Genomic DNA, 17,678 nt, shown 5'->3' with positions numbered 1-17,678 from the left:
GGCTGTGCATTCTCTGAGAGTGACGAGTCTTCAGCCTGCACAAGAAGCAAGAAGGAATGTCCCTTGGAGTGCATCCGCAGACACCAACTACAACGATGACTGGCTGCGTGGATCCTCCTTCCTCTGGAACTGCGTGGATCCTGCATCACAGGTGGTGGTCTGGAGTGGTCCCCTTGGTCCTCTCTACCAGCGGTCCAACTTGTCTCTCCTCGTAGGACAGTACTCCTGTGCACCAAGACTCGTTCAGCTACCAAGGCTTGTTTGTCCTCTTCCAAGGGATCTTCAGGCTCCGCGTAGCCCAGGCCTCCAGCACTCTTCCCTGCAAAGCATAGTCTCCTGCCTGCTGCTTCAGCAATGTGGGACTCCTCTTCAGGTGTACTGAGTAGGCTTCACTGTGACTCCTGTGCCTGCTGACTGTGGTGGGTGCCTCCTCTTCTTTGACTCTCCCAGCTGCTGAGGGTCACCTTGGGCTCCCCTCCTTAGGTTGAGTCCCCTCAGCTTTGCTGGTCCTCTTCAGCCTTGCAAAGCCTTCTTCACCGACTCTTGCATTTGCCAAGGCTATTTGGTGGTTTTCCAGCCCCACTGACTGACGCCATCACTGCCGCCGACGTGGGACATCACTTGCATCATTTCTGGAACTCATCTTCTGCTCCTGTGCTGCACCACTGACTTTTTCATCCACTGTCCACCTGCTCCTGGATCCACAGAAGGGTGGGTAGTGGCTCCTGCCACAGCCGGATACTCCAACTCAAACTGGACCTGGTCCCCTTCTTTTGCAGGTCCTCGGCTGTCAGGATCCACCTTTGGTTTCTTCCAGTCTTTTCTGGGTCTTGCGCAGTCCTTTTCCAAAGTTCTCCTGTGGATTTAGGGAGAAAAACAGGTACTTATCTCTTCTCTCCTGGTCGCTGGGAGGCACGTTGGTACTTACCTTTTGGGGTTCCTAGTTCCTCCAGCTCCTCTCTACTGATTCCACTTCCTTGGGTGTGAGGCTGCCTTTCACATTCCACTTAATTAGTAAGTGGTTTGGTCTCCCCCACCAGGGCCTTCACTATTTCCTATTGTGTTACTATTTGCTATTGCATTCTATGCTAATCACTGACTTCTAATGTGTACATGATAGTGTGTTTACTCACCTCCTAGTGGAGTATTGCCTATACAGTATTTTAGTATTTGTGTTACCATAATAAAGTACCTGTATTTTTGTAACACTGTGTGGTTTGTTCATGTGTGTAAGTACTGTGTGACTACAGTGGTATTGCATACGTTTGTGTGTCTCCTAGAAAAGTCTTGGCTGCTCATCCACAGCTACCCCTAGAGAGCCCTGGCTTCCCAGACACTGTCAACACCTCACTAATAGGGGATACCTGTAGACATAAATGTAATGCTAAATTCACCAAAATCCACTTATTACACATTTAACATGAAAGTTCCAATTCTGACAGTCTCTAAATGAGGGCCTAATGGCCAGATGCACGAAATTCATATTTTGGATATCTTAAATACTGACACTTTAGAAATCGCTATTTAGAAAATGCAAAATGGAATGTACAAAGATAGAGGTTTCCTAATAGTGATTCCAACAGAGTAGTAATCGCTACAAGGAAATCGCTATTTAAGAAATGTTGAACCATTCGTTCCAAAGGGCCTAAGGGCCCATAGGTAGGGATGGCTTCCATATTCTAATTTCTGATAGGAAATCGCAAATTAGGAAATGCAATACCAAGGGTGATTATGGACCTAACGCCGCCTTTAATACACCCCAAAATCAGGTGGTGCACATGTTATGAGCACAAATGCCCTTGGGGGCATGTATGTGCCATATGTAATGTTAAAAAATACATTTTTAAAATTGCACATGGTTACCATCGACTTGGAGTTGGTGGTGATTGCATTTCCTAAATGCCCACTTTGCATTTAGGAAATCTTTATTTGCGATTTCCTATTTGGGGATCTACTGGGCAGAAATCACATTTTGCGATTCCCTAAATGCCTTTCTATATATGGAAAGGCCATTTAACATTTGTTATTTGACTGAAATTGCGATTCGGGCCGTTAAAAATGCTAAATTCGTTCGTACATCTGTCCCAATGTAGTGTCAGACATCATTGTCTATGCACTGTTACATTACCACAAAATGCGATGGCAGATGACCAGCGTGGTGGCATCTGGCCGGGCAGCGCACTGAGTTACCTGTGGACTGTCGTAGCAGGGGGGGCAGAGGCAGGTGGTTATGCATCCAAAGGCTGAGGTGGCAAGAGCAATGCCCAACTCGAAGAAGGAGAGGAAAAGTAACACCAGTGTCATACCCCAGTCGGCACTCTGTGGAAAGAAATGCCAAAACAACTATTGGTGATAAGAAGTCAAGGGTAGAGTCACAGGTGGACCTGGGGGTTCTTATTCTTCCCCAGGCAACCCAACGTCTACCAAGGTTAGACAAATGAAGATTACTCTATGGCTGCTGGCAAGGGGGAGCAGGGAGCTGGGCATGCCCTGTACAGTCTGCAGCTGCATTAAATCTGATATATGGTGTCAGGGGAGATGTTATTACTACCACTTTCAGGGGCAGATTTACTAAGGACTTGCATTGTCCTTGCATGATGCAAGCTGCCACAGGGCAGCACACGTCCTTATCTGGGATTTACCAAACCATGCAAAGCTACCATGTGTGGGTTTGTGTGGTTTAGCGATTGCGAAGTTATGCAAGGCGGAGTGTAGCAGTGCCTTGCGTTTCTTTGCATCAGGGGAGTGTTTCGTGGGTGGAGCTTGAGTGTTCCTGTGCATCCTCCCATGGATTTTGATTTACAAATGCCAGTTAACCTGGGATTGCACCATAATGAGGCGCCTCCCAGGCGTTACAAGGAGAAATTCTGCATCACACATAGAAAAAGGAAAATGCCTTTAAAGATTGTTTTTGGGCAGGAAGGTACCCTTTCCTGCCCCAAGATAATCCTGCTCATAATGCAGGCATTCTTGCGGGAAGGCGCAAGGGTGTCTTCGTTGGCACCAGGCTGCACGCAGTGCTCCAGCACAAGCAGGGAGCAGAAGTGCGACGCATCTTAGTAGACATGGGTCATTTCTGCTCTCTCTGTTTGACTCAACTCCATGCAGAAACATTGCTTGCTGCCCTGCAATGCGCAGCTTATCAAATCTGCCCTCATTGACTTCTGATGGTAAGATCATTCAGTCTGCTAAGATACCTGCTGTTCATATTTGTGTGCAACATGCAGGTCAAATCCTGGTGGGATGTACTCAGCATCTCTTTTTTTATCAGGATCATGAAATGAACACCAGTTAGTTGGTGATAGAATCACTTATTACTGAAAGTTAATCAGACAACAGCGCCTTGAGCCCTTTGGAATTTGAAGTTTTGATGCATTTTTCGGGGTGTCCTGCAAAGGGTTTGTTGCATTTGTCGCTCAGTGAGTGAGTGAAGCAAAACTGACTTCTGCTGCGGGAGAGGAGGCGGGACCTTTTTCTGCAGAATTTGCAAGAAGTTGAAGGTATAGTTCATAACAGGCCAGAGGTGCAAGTGACAAAGCTCGACCTTCTGTCTGGAAAGGCCCTACAGGAGGCCGCCAGGTGTACGCATAGAGAGGGCAGAGTTAGGATTTCACTTTCTTAAGGGTTGAGGCACAACCAGTTCCCTTGAATCCAGTTTGGTGCACATCAGGGACTCAGACCAGTTGTACAAAAGTTTTTAGCAGTCGCAAACAGTCCAATTCATAGAATCAGGCCATTTGTGACCGCTAAAAACCATTTTGGTATGTACCAATGCCCTATTCGCATTGGGTAATCTATTACCGAATCGCAAATAGGGTCTGCAATTCGCAAATAGGGTCTGCGATTCGGTATCAGGAGGAGGACTGATAGGGGCGTCACTTTCAAATAGTGACTTGCAGTGTGAGGTATGAACGGAAATGCGGTTGCAAAATATTTGCAGTTTACCACCAGGTTCAAGTTGGCAGTAACCCATTCGCAAATAGGAAGGGGTCCTCAAGGGACCCCTTGCCCCTTGGTGAATGTGGGTGAAAATAGTTTTTTAAGAGCAGGCAGTGGTCCCACGCACTACTGCCTACTCCTAAAAATGAAAAGAAAACTTTTCAGTTTTCTTTTTGAAATGCATCCAGTATTCCTTTGAGGAAAACGAGCTGCATTTCAAAAATAAAATTGGATATGTAAAAAAGCAATCACAAATATGGTGGTCTACTGACCCCAGCGGGTCACCATCCCTGTGATATGTGGCCACTAACAATGGGTCGCAAATTGTGATCTACCTCATGTATAGTGCTGAGGTAGGTCCATTTCCGAACCATTGGGAATTGCTAAGTGTGTTAAGGACACATTAACACATCGCTGTTTGCGATTTCCTAATTGCGAATTGCAAAATGCTAAACACATTTTTTCATACATCTGCCCCCCTGTGAGTTGTTACCGCTCTTGTGTGTGCCATCAGCGGAGCTGTCCATTGCTTGCAACCCTTCGAGGTTCGCATGCACAGCCACTACCAGCTCAGAGAGTATGCACATGAACACAATGAATTGTTAGATTGAATAGAGAGAAAGTTTTCTAAATGTGGTATTTGTGTGCCGCTTTCACACCGTGACCATTGACAAAATGGGCACAACCTCGAACACATGAAGACAAGAATGAGCCTCCAGGCTGCAAGACGTCTCCATGGACCACACCTGATGGCCCTTCAGCATTAAGTCAGAAAGACTTCAACTTACCCCATCTGTTGCGTGCCACAAATAGTAGTTCACGTCCACAGAGTAGGTGATGATCCCAAGGCCAGCAAAGATGGAGCTGATGATGTTCATAGCCAGGGTAGCTCTGATCTGCAGAGAAAATGGAGAGGAGGTAAACAGGGAATAGTCCTCTTCACAGGGAGAATAGGGTAACGAACATCTGTCACTTGAGACAAATTTGAGATTACCAGTGATACAGGGCACCTCACCTGGAGTTAGGGCTGGAGCTAGAAGTGATGAGGGGCATTTCACCTGGAGTTAGGGCTGGATCTAGACATGATGAGGGACATCTCACCTGGAGTTAGGGTTGGGTCTAGATGTGATGAAGGGCATCTCACACACAGTTAGGACTGGAGCTACACGCAGGGCATCTCACCTGAAGTTTTGGCTGGAGCTAGATGTGGTGAGGGGCATCTCACCTGGAGTTAGGGTTGGGTCTAGATGTGATGAGGAACATCTCACCTGGGGTTAGGGTTGGGTCTAGATGTGATGAAGGGCATCTCACACACAGTTAGGACTGGAGCTACACGCAGGGCATCTCACCTGAAGTTTGGGCTGGAGCTAGATGTGGTGAGGGGCATCTCACCTGGAGTTAGGGCTGGAGTTAGATGTAATGCAGGGCATCTCACCTGGCATTGGGACTGGAGATAGAAGTGATACAGGGCATCTCACCTGGAGCTAGACCAGATGCAGGGCATCTCACCTGAAGTTAGGAGTGGAGCTAGATGTGATGCTGGGCATCTCACCTGGAGCTAGACCTGATGCAGGGCATCTCATCTGAAGTTAGGAGTGGAGCTAGATGTGATGCAGGGCATCTCACCTGGAGCTAGACCTGATGCAAGGCATCTCACCTGAAGTTAGGAGTGGAGCTAGATGTGATGCAGGGCATCTCACCAGGAGTTAGGACTGCAGCTAGGTGCAATGCAGGGCATCTCACCTGGAGTTAGGGCTGCAGCTAGGTGCAATGCAGGGCATCTCACCTGGAGTTAAGGCTGCAGCTAGGTGTGATGCAGCTCATCTCATCTGAAGTTAGAACTGGAGGTAGGTGTGAGGCAGGGCATCTCACCTCGAGCTAGGGCTTCAGCTAAATGTGATGTGCGACATCTCATCACGAGTTATGGCTGGAGTTGGAAGTAATGCAGTGCCACTCATCTAAAGTTAAAGTTTGAATTAGAAGTGATGCAGCCCATCTCAGCTTGGGTCTGGAATTGGAAGCAATTAATCCCTCTCATCTAGAGTTAGGGTTGAGTTTGCGGTAGGGCTGGTGTTGGAAGTTGGAATAGAGTGGGAATGAAAAGTGATTAGAGTATCTCCGTTGTAGGCTGTGCTGCATTTGGAATGGATGACATGTTTTGTAAATGTGCTCTTTCTGTAGAGTCAATCCATATTTTTTGACCTTTTCCTGTGCTTTAACCCTAATTGTTGGATATGGAACTCTGTGTTCTTTACACCTGCTAACCAGTGGCAAAGTGTTTGTGCTCTTCCTACCATAATTGTAAAATTGGCTACTGTCCTGATTGTCATATTTAACATAACTATAAGCCCCTTGTATAAAGTACCAATGTGTACCCAGGGCCCATGAATTAAATGTCCCAAGTGGGCTAGAGGGCTGCAGCACCTATTGTTCCATCTCTGCAGTGACAATGTAACATGACTGTGGACCTGCCACCAGTGGCCTGGCTGTGTGTGTATTAACTGCAAATGTGGCCTGTAAAAATACTGTAACCCCTTTTGACAGGACTAAACCTTCCTTTTAAATAAAGGGGAGCACACTGCCTGGCATTCCGGCATACAATTTGCCCAAATGCTTTGTGGTAAATGGCCCTTCTACTGTCCTGCCAGTCAGCCGGGCCCTATTAGTATTTGGAGCACATTTCAAAGAAAGGAAACAGAATGCCAAAACCTTTACACAGGAACATATACCCCATTGGTTAGGGTGCCCCCAGTGGTCAGTACCACCCATTAGCCTATACCAGACGTGAGTGTGGCTCCTCTAGGCACCCACTTCAGATCACTTCTGGAACTGTAGAAGAACACAAGGAGACTGGACCTGCATGCTATGACCTGAGAAGAGCTCTGAAAACTGGAACTGCTCTCCCTTTTGTACTAAGGACAAAACCCAAGGGACATAAGGCTGACCTCTGGTTAAAGCAACAGGGACAAAACAAGCTACACAAGGCCTTTTCCTGCAACTGCTCAGCTGACCAGTCACACCTGGACCTGTTCTGGACCCAGCTGTGGCCTCTGCCTGACCCCCTTTGAGTCTCCAAACATCCACCTGAGGTCCTAGGGAGTTTTAGAAGTGTAATCCTGTGGTGTATTGTGACCTAAAGGATTAAAGTCATAAATCAAATCTTTTGCCCAAGACAACCCTGGTAAGTGAATTTGACCTGCCTTCCACCATGGTCAGCATCAAATTGCGTCTAGCTTCTGTTCCATCACAACAGTTGACTATCACTGTCACCTTGTGCTTCATGAAGCCATTTTTACTTAAACTTTAAAAAATCATATTTCCAGTTCCCCTGAGTAGATGTTTGTCATTTTGTCTGTTAAATTTGACTCTATTTTTCTAATTTGTTTTGGGATTTTTTAATGTTTTGCATTTCAATCTTATTATTGTTTTGGTACTACAGAAATACTTTACAAAGTGCCTTCAAGTTAAGCCTGACTGCTCTGTGCCAAGTTCAGGTTTGTTTGCTGACGTTTGTGGTTCACCCTGACAAGGACTGTGGTTTTTATTTAAGGTGGGCATTCGCCCCCTCAACTAATACCCCAATTGCATACAAAGTGCATATCATTTGTTTGTTTAATTATATTGAAAGAAATAATCTGGTTGGAGGTAGTGTTATGTTTGGAAGTGATGCAGTGTCTCTCAGCTGGAGATAGAAGTGGAATGGGCAGTAATTCTCAGCTGGAGGTAGAGTTAAAATTTAAAATGACATAATATCTTGGTTAGGTGTAGGGACGGAATGGGAACTGATGTAGTATGCCTAGACTGGCAAAGATTTGAAATTAGAAATGGTGCAGTGCTCCTCAGCTGGGATAGATTTGGAACGGGAAGTGTTGAAGTGTCACTCAGCTAGAGGTAAAGTTGGAATGAGAAGTAGTGCAGTGCGTCTAAGTGGGAGTTATGGGTTGGAATGGGAACCGATCTAGTGTCTGTTGGATGAAGTCAGAGGTGGAACGGGAAGTGATGCAGTGCCTCACTTCTAGAGGTAGAATAGGAATAGGATACGCATGCAGTGCCTCCCATCAAGCGATAGAGCTGGAGTTATAAGTGATGTGGTGCATCTCAGCTTGAGGCTAGAGTTAGAAGTGATGTGTTACTTTTCGCCAAGCATCTGGGCTGTAGTTGGGTTTCAGTTTGGGACTTTGAAAGTGATGCACTACGTCCCAGTCAGAGCTAAATTGGAAGTGCCTCTAAACTGGAGATAGACCTAGAGGAGGAAGAGATGCAGTGCACCCGATCTGGAGTATCAGCTTGAGTCTGGGCTTTGAAGTGATGCAGTGACTCTCAGCTTGAGTCTGGACCTTGAAGTAATGGCGTGCCTGTCATATGGAGTTAGGGCTGGAGTTAGAAGTGATGCAGTGCCTTTCAGCTTGAGTTTGGACTTGGAAGTAATACAGTGCCTGTCATCTGGCGTTAGGGCTGGAGTTAGAAGTGATGCAGTGTATTTCAGCTTGAGTCTGGACCTTGAAGTGATGCAGTGACTGTCATCTGGAGTTAGGACTGGAGTTAGAAGTGATGCAATATATTTCAGCTTGAATCTGGACCTTGAAGTGATGCAGTGTCTATCATCTAGAGTTAGAGCTGGAGTTTGACGTGATGCACTGCATTTCAGCTTGAGTCTGGACCTTCACCTTGAAGTGATGCAGTGCATATCATCTAGAGTTAAGGCTTGAGTTAGGAGGAGTGATGCAGTGCATTTCAGCTTGAGTCTGGGCTTTGAACAGATGCAGTGCCTAAGTGATGCAGTGCATTTCAGCTTGAGTCTGGGCTTGTCATCTAGAGTTAGGACTGTGTCTGAGATAGAGGTGGAGATGGAAGTGATACAGTGCATCTAATTTGGAGTCTGAACTTGTGATGCAGTGCCTGTCATCTGGAGTAAGAGCTGGAGTTAGAAGTGATGCAGTGGATTTCAGCTCGAGTCTGGACCTTGAAGTGATGCAGTGCCTACGTGATGCAGTGCCTGTCATCTGGAGTTAGGACTGGATTTAGAAGTGATGCAATGCATTTCAGCTTGAGTCTGGGCTTTGAAGTGATGCAGTGCCTCTCAGCTTGAGTCTGGTCTTTGAAGCAATGCAGTGCCTGTCATCTGGAGTTAGGGCTGGAGGTAGAAGTGATGCAGTGTATTTCAGCTTGAGTCTGGGCTTTGAAGTGATGCAGTGCCTCTCAGCTTGAGTCTGGGCTTTGAACTGATGCAGTGCCTAAGTGATGCAGTACATTTCAGTTTGAGTTTGGGCTTTGAAATGATACGGTGCCTCTCACCTTGAGTCTGGGCTTTGAAGTGATGCAGTGTCCAGATGATGCAGTGCAGTTCAGCTTGAGTCTGGGCTTTGAAGTGATGCAGTGCTTCTCAGCTTGGATCTGTGCTTGTCATCTGAAGTTAGGGCTGTGTGTAAAGTAGAGGTTAAGTTGGAAGTGAAGCAGTGCATCTCATATGGGGGTCTGAACTTGGGATGCAGTGTCTGTCATCTGGATTTACGGCTGGAGTTAGAAGTGATGCAGTGGATTTCAGGTTGAGTCTGGACCTTGAAATGATGCAGTGCCTAAGTGATACAGTGCCTTTCATTTGGACTTAGGGCTGGAGTTAGAAGTGATGCGGTGCATTTCAGCTTGAATCTGGGCTTTGAAGTGATGCAGTGCCACTCAGCTTGAGTATAGTCTTTGAAGCAATGCAGTGCCTGTCATGTGGAGTTAGGGCTGGAGTTAGAAGTGATGCAGTGTATTTCAGCTTGGGTCTGGGCTTTGAAGTGATGCAGTGCCTCTCGGCTTGAGTCTGGGCTTTGAACTGATGCAGTGCCTAAGTGATGCAGTGCATTTCAGCTTGAGTCTGGGCTTTGAAGTGATGCAGTGCCTCTCGGCTTGAGTCTGGGCTTTGAACTGATGCAGTGCCTAAGTGATGCAGTACACTTCAGCTTGAGTCTGGGCTTTGAAGTGATGCAGTGCCTCTAAGCTTGAGTCTGGGATTTGAAGTGATGCATTGTCCAGGTGATGCAGTACATTTCAGCTTGAGTCTGGGCTTGGAAGTGATGCAGTGCCTCCCAGCTTGGGTCTGTGCTTGTCATCTGGAGTTAGGGCAGTGTGTGAAGTAGAGGTGGAGTTGGAAGTGATGCAGTGCATCTCATCTGGAGTCTGAACTCGTGATGCAGTGCCTGTCGTCTGGAGTAAGGGCTGGAGTTAGAAGTGATGAAGTGGATTTCAGCTTCAGTCTCGACTTTGAAGTGATGCAGAGTCTGTCATCTGAAGTTAGGACTGGAGATAGACGTGATGCAGTGCATTTCATCTGGGGGGTCTGAACTTGTAATGCAGTGCCTGTCATCTGGATTTACGGCTGGAGTTAGAAGTGATGCAGTGGATTTCAGTTTGAGTCTGGACCTTGAAGTGATGCAGTGCCTAAGTGATACAGTGCCTTTCATTTGGACTTAGGGCTGGAATTAGAAGTGATGCAGTGCATTTCAGCTTGAATCTGGGCTTTGAAGTGATGCAGTGCCACTCAGCTTGAGTCTAGTCTTTGAAGCAATGCAGTGCCTGTCATGTGGAGTTAGGGCTGTAGTTAGAAGTGATACAGTGTATTTCAGCTTGGGTCTGGGCTTTGAAGTGATGCAGTGCCTCTCGGCTTGAGTCTGGGCTTTGAACTGATGCAGTGCCTAAGTGATGCAGTGCATTTCAGCTTGAGTCTGGGCTTTGAAGTGATGCAGTGCCTCTCGGCTTGAGTCTGGGCTTTGAACTGATGCAGTGCCTAAGTGATGCAGTGCACTTCAGCTTGAGTCTGGGCTTTGTAGTGATGCAGTGCCTCTAAGCTTGAGTCTGGGATTTGAAGTGATGCATTGTCCAGGTGATGCAGTGCATTTCAGCTTGAGTCTGGGTTTTGAAGTGATGCAGTGCCTCCCAGCTTGGGTCTGTGCTTGTCATCTGGAGTTAGGGCTGTGTGTGAAGTAGAGGTGGAGTTGGAAGTGATGCAGTGCATCTCATCTGGAGTCTGAACTTGTGATGCAGTGCCTGTCGTCTGGAGTAAGGGCTGGAGTTAGAAGTGATGCAGTGGATTTCAGCTTGAGTCTCGACTTTGAAGTGATGCAGAGTCTGCCATCTGAAGTTAGGACTGGAGATAGACGTGATGCAGTGCATTTCAGCTTGAGCCTGGGCTTTGAAGTGATGCAGTGCCTCTCAACTTGAGTCTGGTCTTTGAAGCAGTGCAGTGCCTGTCATCTGGAGTTAGGGCTGGAGGTAGAAGTGATGCAGCGTACTTTAGCTTGAGTCTGGGCTTTGAAGTGATGCAGTGCATCTCATTTGGAGTCTGAACTTGTGATGCAGGGCCTGTCATCTGGATTTAGGGCCGGAGTTAGAAGTGATGCAGTGAATGTCAGCTTGAGTCTGGACCTTGAAGTGATGCAGTGCCTACGTGATGCAGTTCCTGTCATTTGGAGTTAGGGCTGTAGTTAGAAGTGATGCAGTGTATTTCAGCTTGGGTCTGGGCTTTGAAGTGATGCAGTGCCTCTCGGCTTGAGTCTGGGCTTTGAACTGATGCAGTGCCTAAGTGATGCAGTGCCTTTCAGCTTGAGTCTGGGCTTTGAAGTGATGCAGTGCCTTTCAGCTTGAGTCTGGACCTTGACCTTGAAGTGATGCAGTGCATATCATCTAGAGTTAAAGCTTGAGTTAGGAGGAGTGATGCAGTGCATTTCAGCTTGAGTCTGGGCTTTGAACAGATGCAGTGCCTAAGTGATGCAGTGCATTTCAGCTTGAGTTTGGGCTTGTCATCTAGAGTTAGGACTGTGTCTGAGATAGAGGTGGAGATGGAAGTGATACAGTGCATCTAATTTGGAGTCTGAACTTGTGATGCAGTGCCTGTCATTTGGAGTAAGAGCTGGAGTTAGAAGTGATGCAGTGGATTTCAGCTCGAGTCTGGACCTTGAAGTGATGCAGTGCCTACGTGATGCAGTGCCTGTCATCTGGAGTTAGGACTGGATTTAGAAGTGATGCAATGCATTTCAGCTTGAGTCTGGGCTTTGAAGTGATGCAGTGCCTCTCAGCTTGAGTCTGGTCTTTGAAGCAATGCAGTGCCTGTCATCTGGAGTTAGGGCTGGAGGTAGAAGTGATGCAGTGTATTTCAGCTTGAGTCTGGGCTTTGAAGTGATGCAGTGCCTCTCAGCTTGAGTCTGTTCTTTGAAGCAATGCAGTGCCTGTCATCTGGAGTTAGGGCTGGAGGTAGAAGTGATGCAGTGTATTTCAGCTTGAGTCTGGGCTTTGAAGTGATGCAGTGCCTCTCAGCTTGAGTCTGGACCTTGAAGTACTGGCGTGCCTGTCATATGGAGTTAGGGCTGGAGTTAGAAGTGATGCAGTGCCTTTCAGCTTGAGTTTGGACTTGGAAGTAATACAGTGCCTGTCATCTGGCGTTAGGGCTGGAGTTAGAAGTGATGCAATGTATTTCAGCTTGAATCTGGACCTTGAAGTGATGCAGTGTCTATCATCTAGAGTTAGAGCTGGAGTTTGACGTGATGCACTGCATTTCAGCTTGAGTCTGGACCTTGACCTTGAAGTGATGCAGTGCATATCATCTAGAGTTAAAGCTTGAGTTAGGAGGAGTGATGCAGTGCATTTCAGCTTGAGTCTGGGCTTTGAACTGATGCAGTGCCTAAGTGATGCAGTGCATTTCAGCTTGAGTCTGGGCTTGTCATCTAGAGTTAGGACTGTGTCTGAGATAGAGGTGGAGATGGAAGTGATACAGTGCATCTAATTTGGAGTCTGAACTTGTGATGCAGTGCCTGTCATCTGGAGTAAGAGCTGGAGTTAGAAGTGATGCAGTGGATTTCAGCTCGAGTCTGGACCTTGAAGTGATGCAGTGCCTACGTGATGCAGTGCCTATCATCTGGAGTTAGGATTGGATTTAGAACTGATGCAATGCATTTCAGCTTGAGTCTGGGCTTTGAAGTGATGCAGTGCCTCTCAGCTTGAGTCTGGTCTTAGAAGCAATGCAGTGCCTGTCATCTGGAGTTAGGGCTGGAGGTAGAAGTGATGCAGTGTATTTCAGCTTGAGTCTGGGCTTTGAAGTGATGCAGTGCCTCTCAGCTTGAGTCTGGGCTTTGAACTGATGCAATGCCTAAGTGATGCAGTACATTTCAGTTTGAGTTTGGGCTTTGAAATGATACGGTGCCTCTCACCTTGAGTCTGGGCTTTGAAGTGATGCAGTGTCCAGATGATGCAGTGCAGTTCAGCTTGAGTCTGGGCTTTGAAGTGATGCAGTGCTTCTCAGCTTGGATCTGTGCTTGTCATCTGAAGTTAGGGCTGTGTGTAAAGTAGAGGTTAAGTTGGAAGTGAAGCAGTGCATCTCATATGGGGGTCTGAACTTGGGATGCAGTGTCTGTCATCTGGAATTACGGCTGGAGTTAGAAGTGATGCAGTGGATTTCAGGTTGAGTCTGGACCTTGAAATGATGCAGTGCCTAAGTGATACAGTGCCTTTCATTTGGACTTAGGGCTGGAGTTAGAAGTGATGCGGTGCATTTCAGCTTGAATCTGGGCTTTGAAGTGATGCAGTGCCACTCAGCTTGAGTATAGTCTTTGAAGCAATGCAGTGCCTGTCATGTGGAGTTAGGGCTGGAGTTAGAAGTGATGCAGTGTATTTCAGCTTGGGTCTGGGCTTTGAAGTGATGCAGTGCCTCTCGGCTTGAGTCTGGGCTTTGAACTGATGCAGTGCCTAAGTGATGCAGTGCATTTCAGCTTGAGTCTGGGCTTTGAAGTGATGCAGTGCCTCTCGGCTTGAGTCTGGGCTTTGAACTGATGATGCAGTGCCTAAGTGATGCAGTACACTTCAGCTTGAGTCTGGGCTTTGAAGTGATGCAGTGCCTCTAAGCTTGAGTCTGGGATTTGAAGTGATGCATTGTCCAGGTGATGCAGTACATTTCAGCTTGAGTCTGGGCTTGGAAGTGATGCAGTGCCTCCCAGCTTGGGTCTGTGCTTGTCATCTGGAGTTAGGGCAGTGTGTGAAGTAGAGGTGGAGTTGGAAGTGATGCAGTGCATCTCATCTGGAGTCTGAACTCGTGATGCAGTGCCTGTCGTCTGGAGTAAGGGCTGGAGTTAGAAGTGATGAAGTGGATTTCAGCTTCAGTCTCGACTTTGAAGTGATGCAGAGTCTGTCATCTGAAGTTAGGACTGGAGATAGACGTGATGCAGTGCATTTCATCTGGGGGGTCTGAACTTGTAATGCAGTGCCTGTCATCTGGATTTACGGCTGGAGTTAGAAGTGATGCAGTGGATTTCAGTTTGAGTCTGGACCTTGAAGTGATGCAGTGCCTAAGTGATACAGTGCCTTTCATTTGGACTTAGGGCTGGAATTAGAAGTGATGCAGTGCATTTCAGCTTGAATCTGGGCTTTGAAGTGATGCAGTGCCACTCAGCTTGAGTCTAGTCTTTGAAGCAATGCAGTGCCTGTCATGTGGAGTTAGGGCTGTAGTTAGAAGTGATGCAGTGTATTTCAGCTTGGGTCTGGGCTTTGAAGTGATGCAGTGCCTCTCGGCTTGAGTCTGGGCTTTGAACTGATGCAGTGCCTAAGTGATGCAGTGTATTTCAGCTTGAGTCTGGGCTTTGAAGTGATGCAGTGCCTCTCGGCTTGAGTCTGGCTTTGAACTGATGCAGTGCCTAAGTGATGCAGTTCCTGTCATTTAGAGTTATGGCTGGAGTTAGAAGTGATGCAGTGCCTCTCAGCTTGAGTCTGGTTTTTGAAGCAATGCAGTGCCTGCCATCTGGAGTTAGGGATGGAGTTAGAAGTGATGAAGTGCATTTTAGCTTGAGTCTGGGCTTTGAAATAATGTAGTGCTTGTCATCGGGAGATAGGGCTAGAGTTTGAAGTGATGCAGTGCCTCTCAGCTTGAGTCAGGGCTTTGATCTGATGGTGTGCCTAAGTGATGCAGTGCATTTGAGCTTGAGTCTGGGCTTTGAAGTGATGCAGTGCCATTCAGCTTGGGCTGTGCTTGTCATCTGGAGTGAGGGCTGTGTTTGAGGTAGAGGTGAAGCTGAAAGGATGCAGTGCATCTCATTCGTAGTCTGAAATTGTAAGTGATGCAGTGCCTCTTGTCTAGAAATAGAGCTTGATTTGGAAGAGATACAGTGCTTCTCATCTAGAGTCTGGACAGAGACTATGGTAGTGTTTAAGTTGGAAGTGATGCAGTGCATCTCATCTGGAGTCTGAACTCGTGATGCAGTGCCTGTCATCTGGAGTAAGGGCTGGAGTTAGAAGTGATGCAGTGGATTTCAGCTTGAGTCTCGACTTTGAAGTGATGCAGAGTCTGCCATCTGAAGTTAGGACTGGAGATAGACGTGATGCAGTGCATTTCAGCTTGAGTCTGGGCTTTGAAGTGATGCAGTGCCTCACAGCTTGAGTCTGGTCTTTGAAGCAGTGCAGTGCCTGTCATATGGAGTTAGGGCTGGCGGTAGAAGTGATGCAGTGTACTTTAGCTTGAGTCTGGGCTTTGAAGTGATGCAGTGCATCTCATTTGGAGTCTGAACTTGTGATGCAGGGCCTGTCATCTGGATTTAGGGCCGGAGTTAGAAGTGATGCAGTGAATGTCAGCTTGAGTCTGGACCTTGAAGTGATGCAGTGCCTAAGTGATGCAGTTCCTGTCATTTGGAGTTATGGTTGGAGTTAGAAGGGATGCAGTGCCTCTCAGCTTGAGTCTGGTTTTTGAAGCAATGCAGTGTCTGCCATCTGGAGTTAGGGATGGAGTTAGAAGTGATGAAGTGCATTTTAGCTTGAGTCTGGGCTTTGAAATAATGTAGTGCCTGTCATCTGGAGATAGGGCTAGAGTTTGAAGTGATGCAGTGCCTCTCAGCTTGAGTCAGGGCTTTGAACTGATGGTGTGCCTAAGTGATGCAGTGCATTTGAGCTTGAGTCTGGGCTTTGAAGTGATGCAGTGCCATTCAGCTTGGGCTGTGCTTGTCATCTGGAGTGAGGGCTGTGTTTGAGGTAGAGGTGAAGCTGAAAGGATGCAGTGCATCTCATTCGTAGTCTGAAATTGTAAGTGATGCAGTGCCTCTTGTCTAGAAATAGAGCTTGATTTGGAAGAGATACAGTGCTTCTCATCTAGAGTCAGGACAGAGACTATGGTAGTGTTTAAGTTGGAAGTGATGCAGTGCCTCTCATCTAGAGCCTGGTTTTGGATATGATGCAGTGCTTCTCATCTGGAGGTAGAGCTGGAGTTAGAGGTGATGCAGTGCCTCTCATCTGGAGCCTGGTCTTGGATATGATGCCCTGCTTCTCATCTAGAGTTGGAGCTGGAGTTAGAGGTGATGCAGCGCCTCTCATCTGAAGCCTGGCCTTGGATATGATGCAGTGCTTCTCATCTGGAGGTAGAGCTGGAGTTAGAGGTGATGCAGTGCCTCTCATCTGGAGTCTGGACTTGGATAAGATGCAGTGCTTCTCATCCTAGGTAGAACTGGAGTTAAAGGTGATGCAGCGCCTCTCATCTGGAGCCTGGACTTGGATATGATGCAGTGCTTCTCATCCTAGGTAGAGCTGGAGTTAAAGGTGACGCAGTGCCTCTCATCTGGAGCCTGGACTTGGATATGATGCAGTGCTTCTCATCTAGAGGTAGAGCTGGAGTTAGAGGTGATGCAGAGCCTCTCATCCAGAGTCTGGTCTTGGATCAGATGCAGTGCTTCTCATCCTAGGTAGAGCTGGAGTTAAAGGTGATGCAGCACCTCTCATTTGAAGTCTGGTCTTGGATAAGATGCAGTGCTTCTCATCTAGAGTTAGAGCTGGAGGTAGAGGAGATGCAGTGCCTCTCATCTGAAGCCTGGACTTGGATAAGATGCAGTGCTTCTCATCTTGAGTACTCTCATCTGGAGTCTGGAGTCTGGAGTCTGGACTTGGATAAGATACAGTGCTTCTCATCTAGAGTTGGAGCTGGAGTTAGAAGTGACGCAGCGCCTCTCATCTGGAGTCTGGACTTGGATAAGTTACAGTGCTTCTCATCTAGAGTTGAAGCTGGGGTTAAAGGTGATGCAGCGCCTCTCATCTAGAGCCTGGTTTTGGATATGATGCAGTGCTTCTCATCTGGAGGTAGAGCTGGAGTTAGAGGTGATGCAGAGCCTCTTATCTGGAGCCTTGACTTGGATAAGATGCAGTGCTTCTCATCCTAGGTAGAGCTGGAGTTAGAGGTGATGCAGTGCCTCTCATCTGAAGTCTGGTCTTGGATAAGATGCAGTGCATGTCATCTAGAGGTAGAGCTGGGGTTAGAGGTGATGCAGCGCCTTTCATCTGGAGCCTGGACTTGGATAAGATGCAGTGCTTCTCATCTAGATGTAGAGCTGGAGCTAGAGGTGATGCAGTGCCTCTCATCTGGAGCCTGGTCTTGGATAAGTTACAGTGCTTCTCATCTAGAGTTGGAGCTGGGGTTAAAGGTGATGCAGCGCCTCTCATCTAGAGCCTGGTTTTGGATATGATGCAGTGCTTCTCATCTGGATGTAGAGCTGGAGTTAGAGGTGATGCAGAGCCTCTCATCTGGAGCCTTGACTTGGATAAGATGCAGTGCTTCTCATCCTAGGTAGAGCTGGAGTTAGAGGTGATGCAGTGCCTCTCATCTGAAGTCTGGTCTTGGATAAGATGCAGTGCATGTCATCTAGAGGTAGAGCTGGGGTTAGAGGTGATGCAGCGCCTCTCATCTGGAGCCTGGACTTGGATAAGATGCAGTGCTTCTCATCTGGAGGTAGAGCTGGAGT

General features: G+C 47.4%; 1 protein-coding gene across 1 annotated transcript in view; it reads right to left on the bottom strand.

The window, feature by feature from the left end:
- The window catches only part of LOC138294261 (membrane-spanning 4-domains subfamily A member 8-like), a 128,900-nt gene that overhangs the window by 16,425 nt on the left and 94,797 nt on the right, over positions 1-17,678 (bottom strand). Inside the window, exons 5-6 of the mRNA XM_069233376.1 lie at positions 4,728-4,835; positions 2,191-2,319 (exon numbers count right to left, since the gene is read on the bottom strand). Coding sequence (XP_069089477.1) covers positions 2,191-2,319; positions 4,728-4,835 — 237 coding nt within the window. The remainder of the gene's footprint in view (positions 1-2,190; positions 2,320-4,727; positions 4,836-17,678) is intronic.

This window comes from Pleurodeles waltl, chromosome 4_2 (assembly GCF_031143425.1).
Source record: "Pleurodeles waltl isolate 20211129_DDA chromosome 4_2, aPleWal1.hap1.20221129, whole genome shotgun sequence".
NCBI lineage: Eukaryota > Metazoa > Chordata > Amphibia > Caudata > Salamandridae > Pleurodeles > Pleurodeles waltl.
The sequence above is the reverse complement of the archived record's forward strand: the minus strand, read 5'-3'. Positions and strand labels throughout refer to the sequence as shown.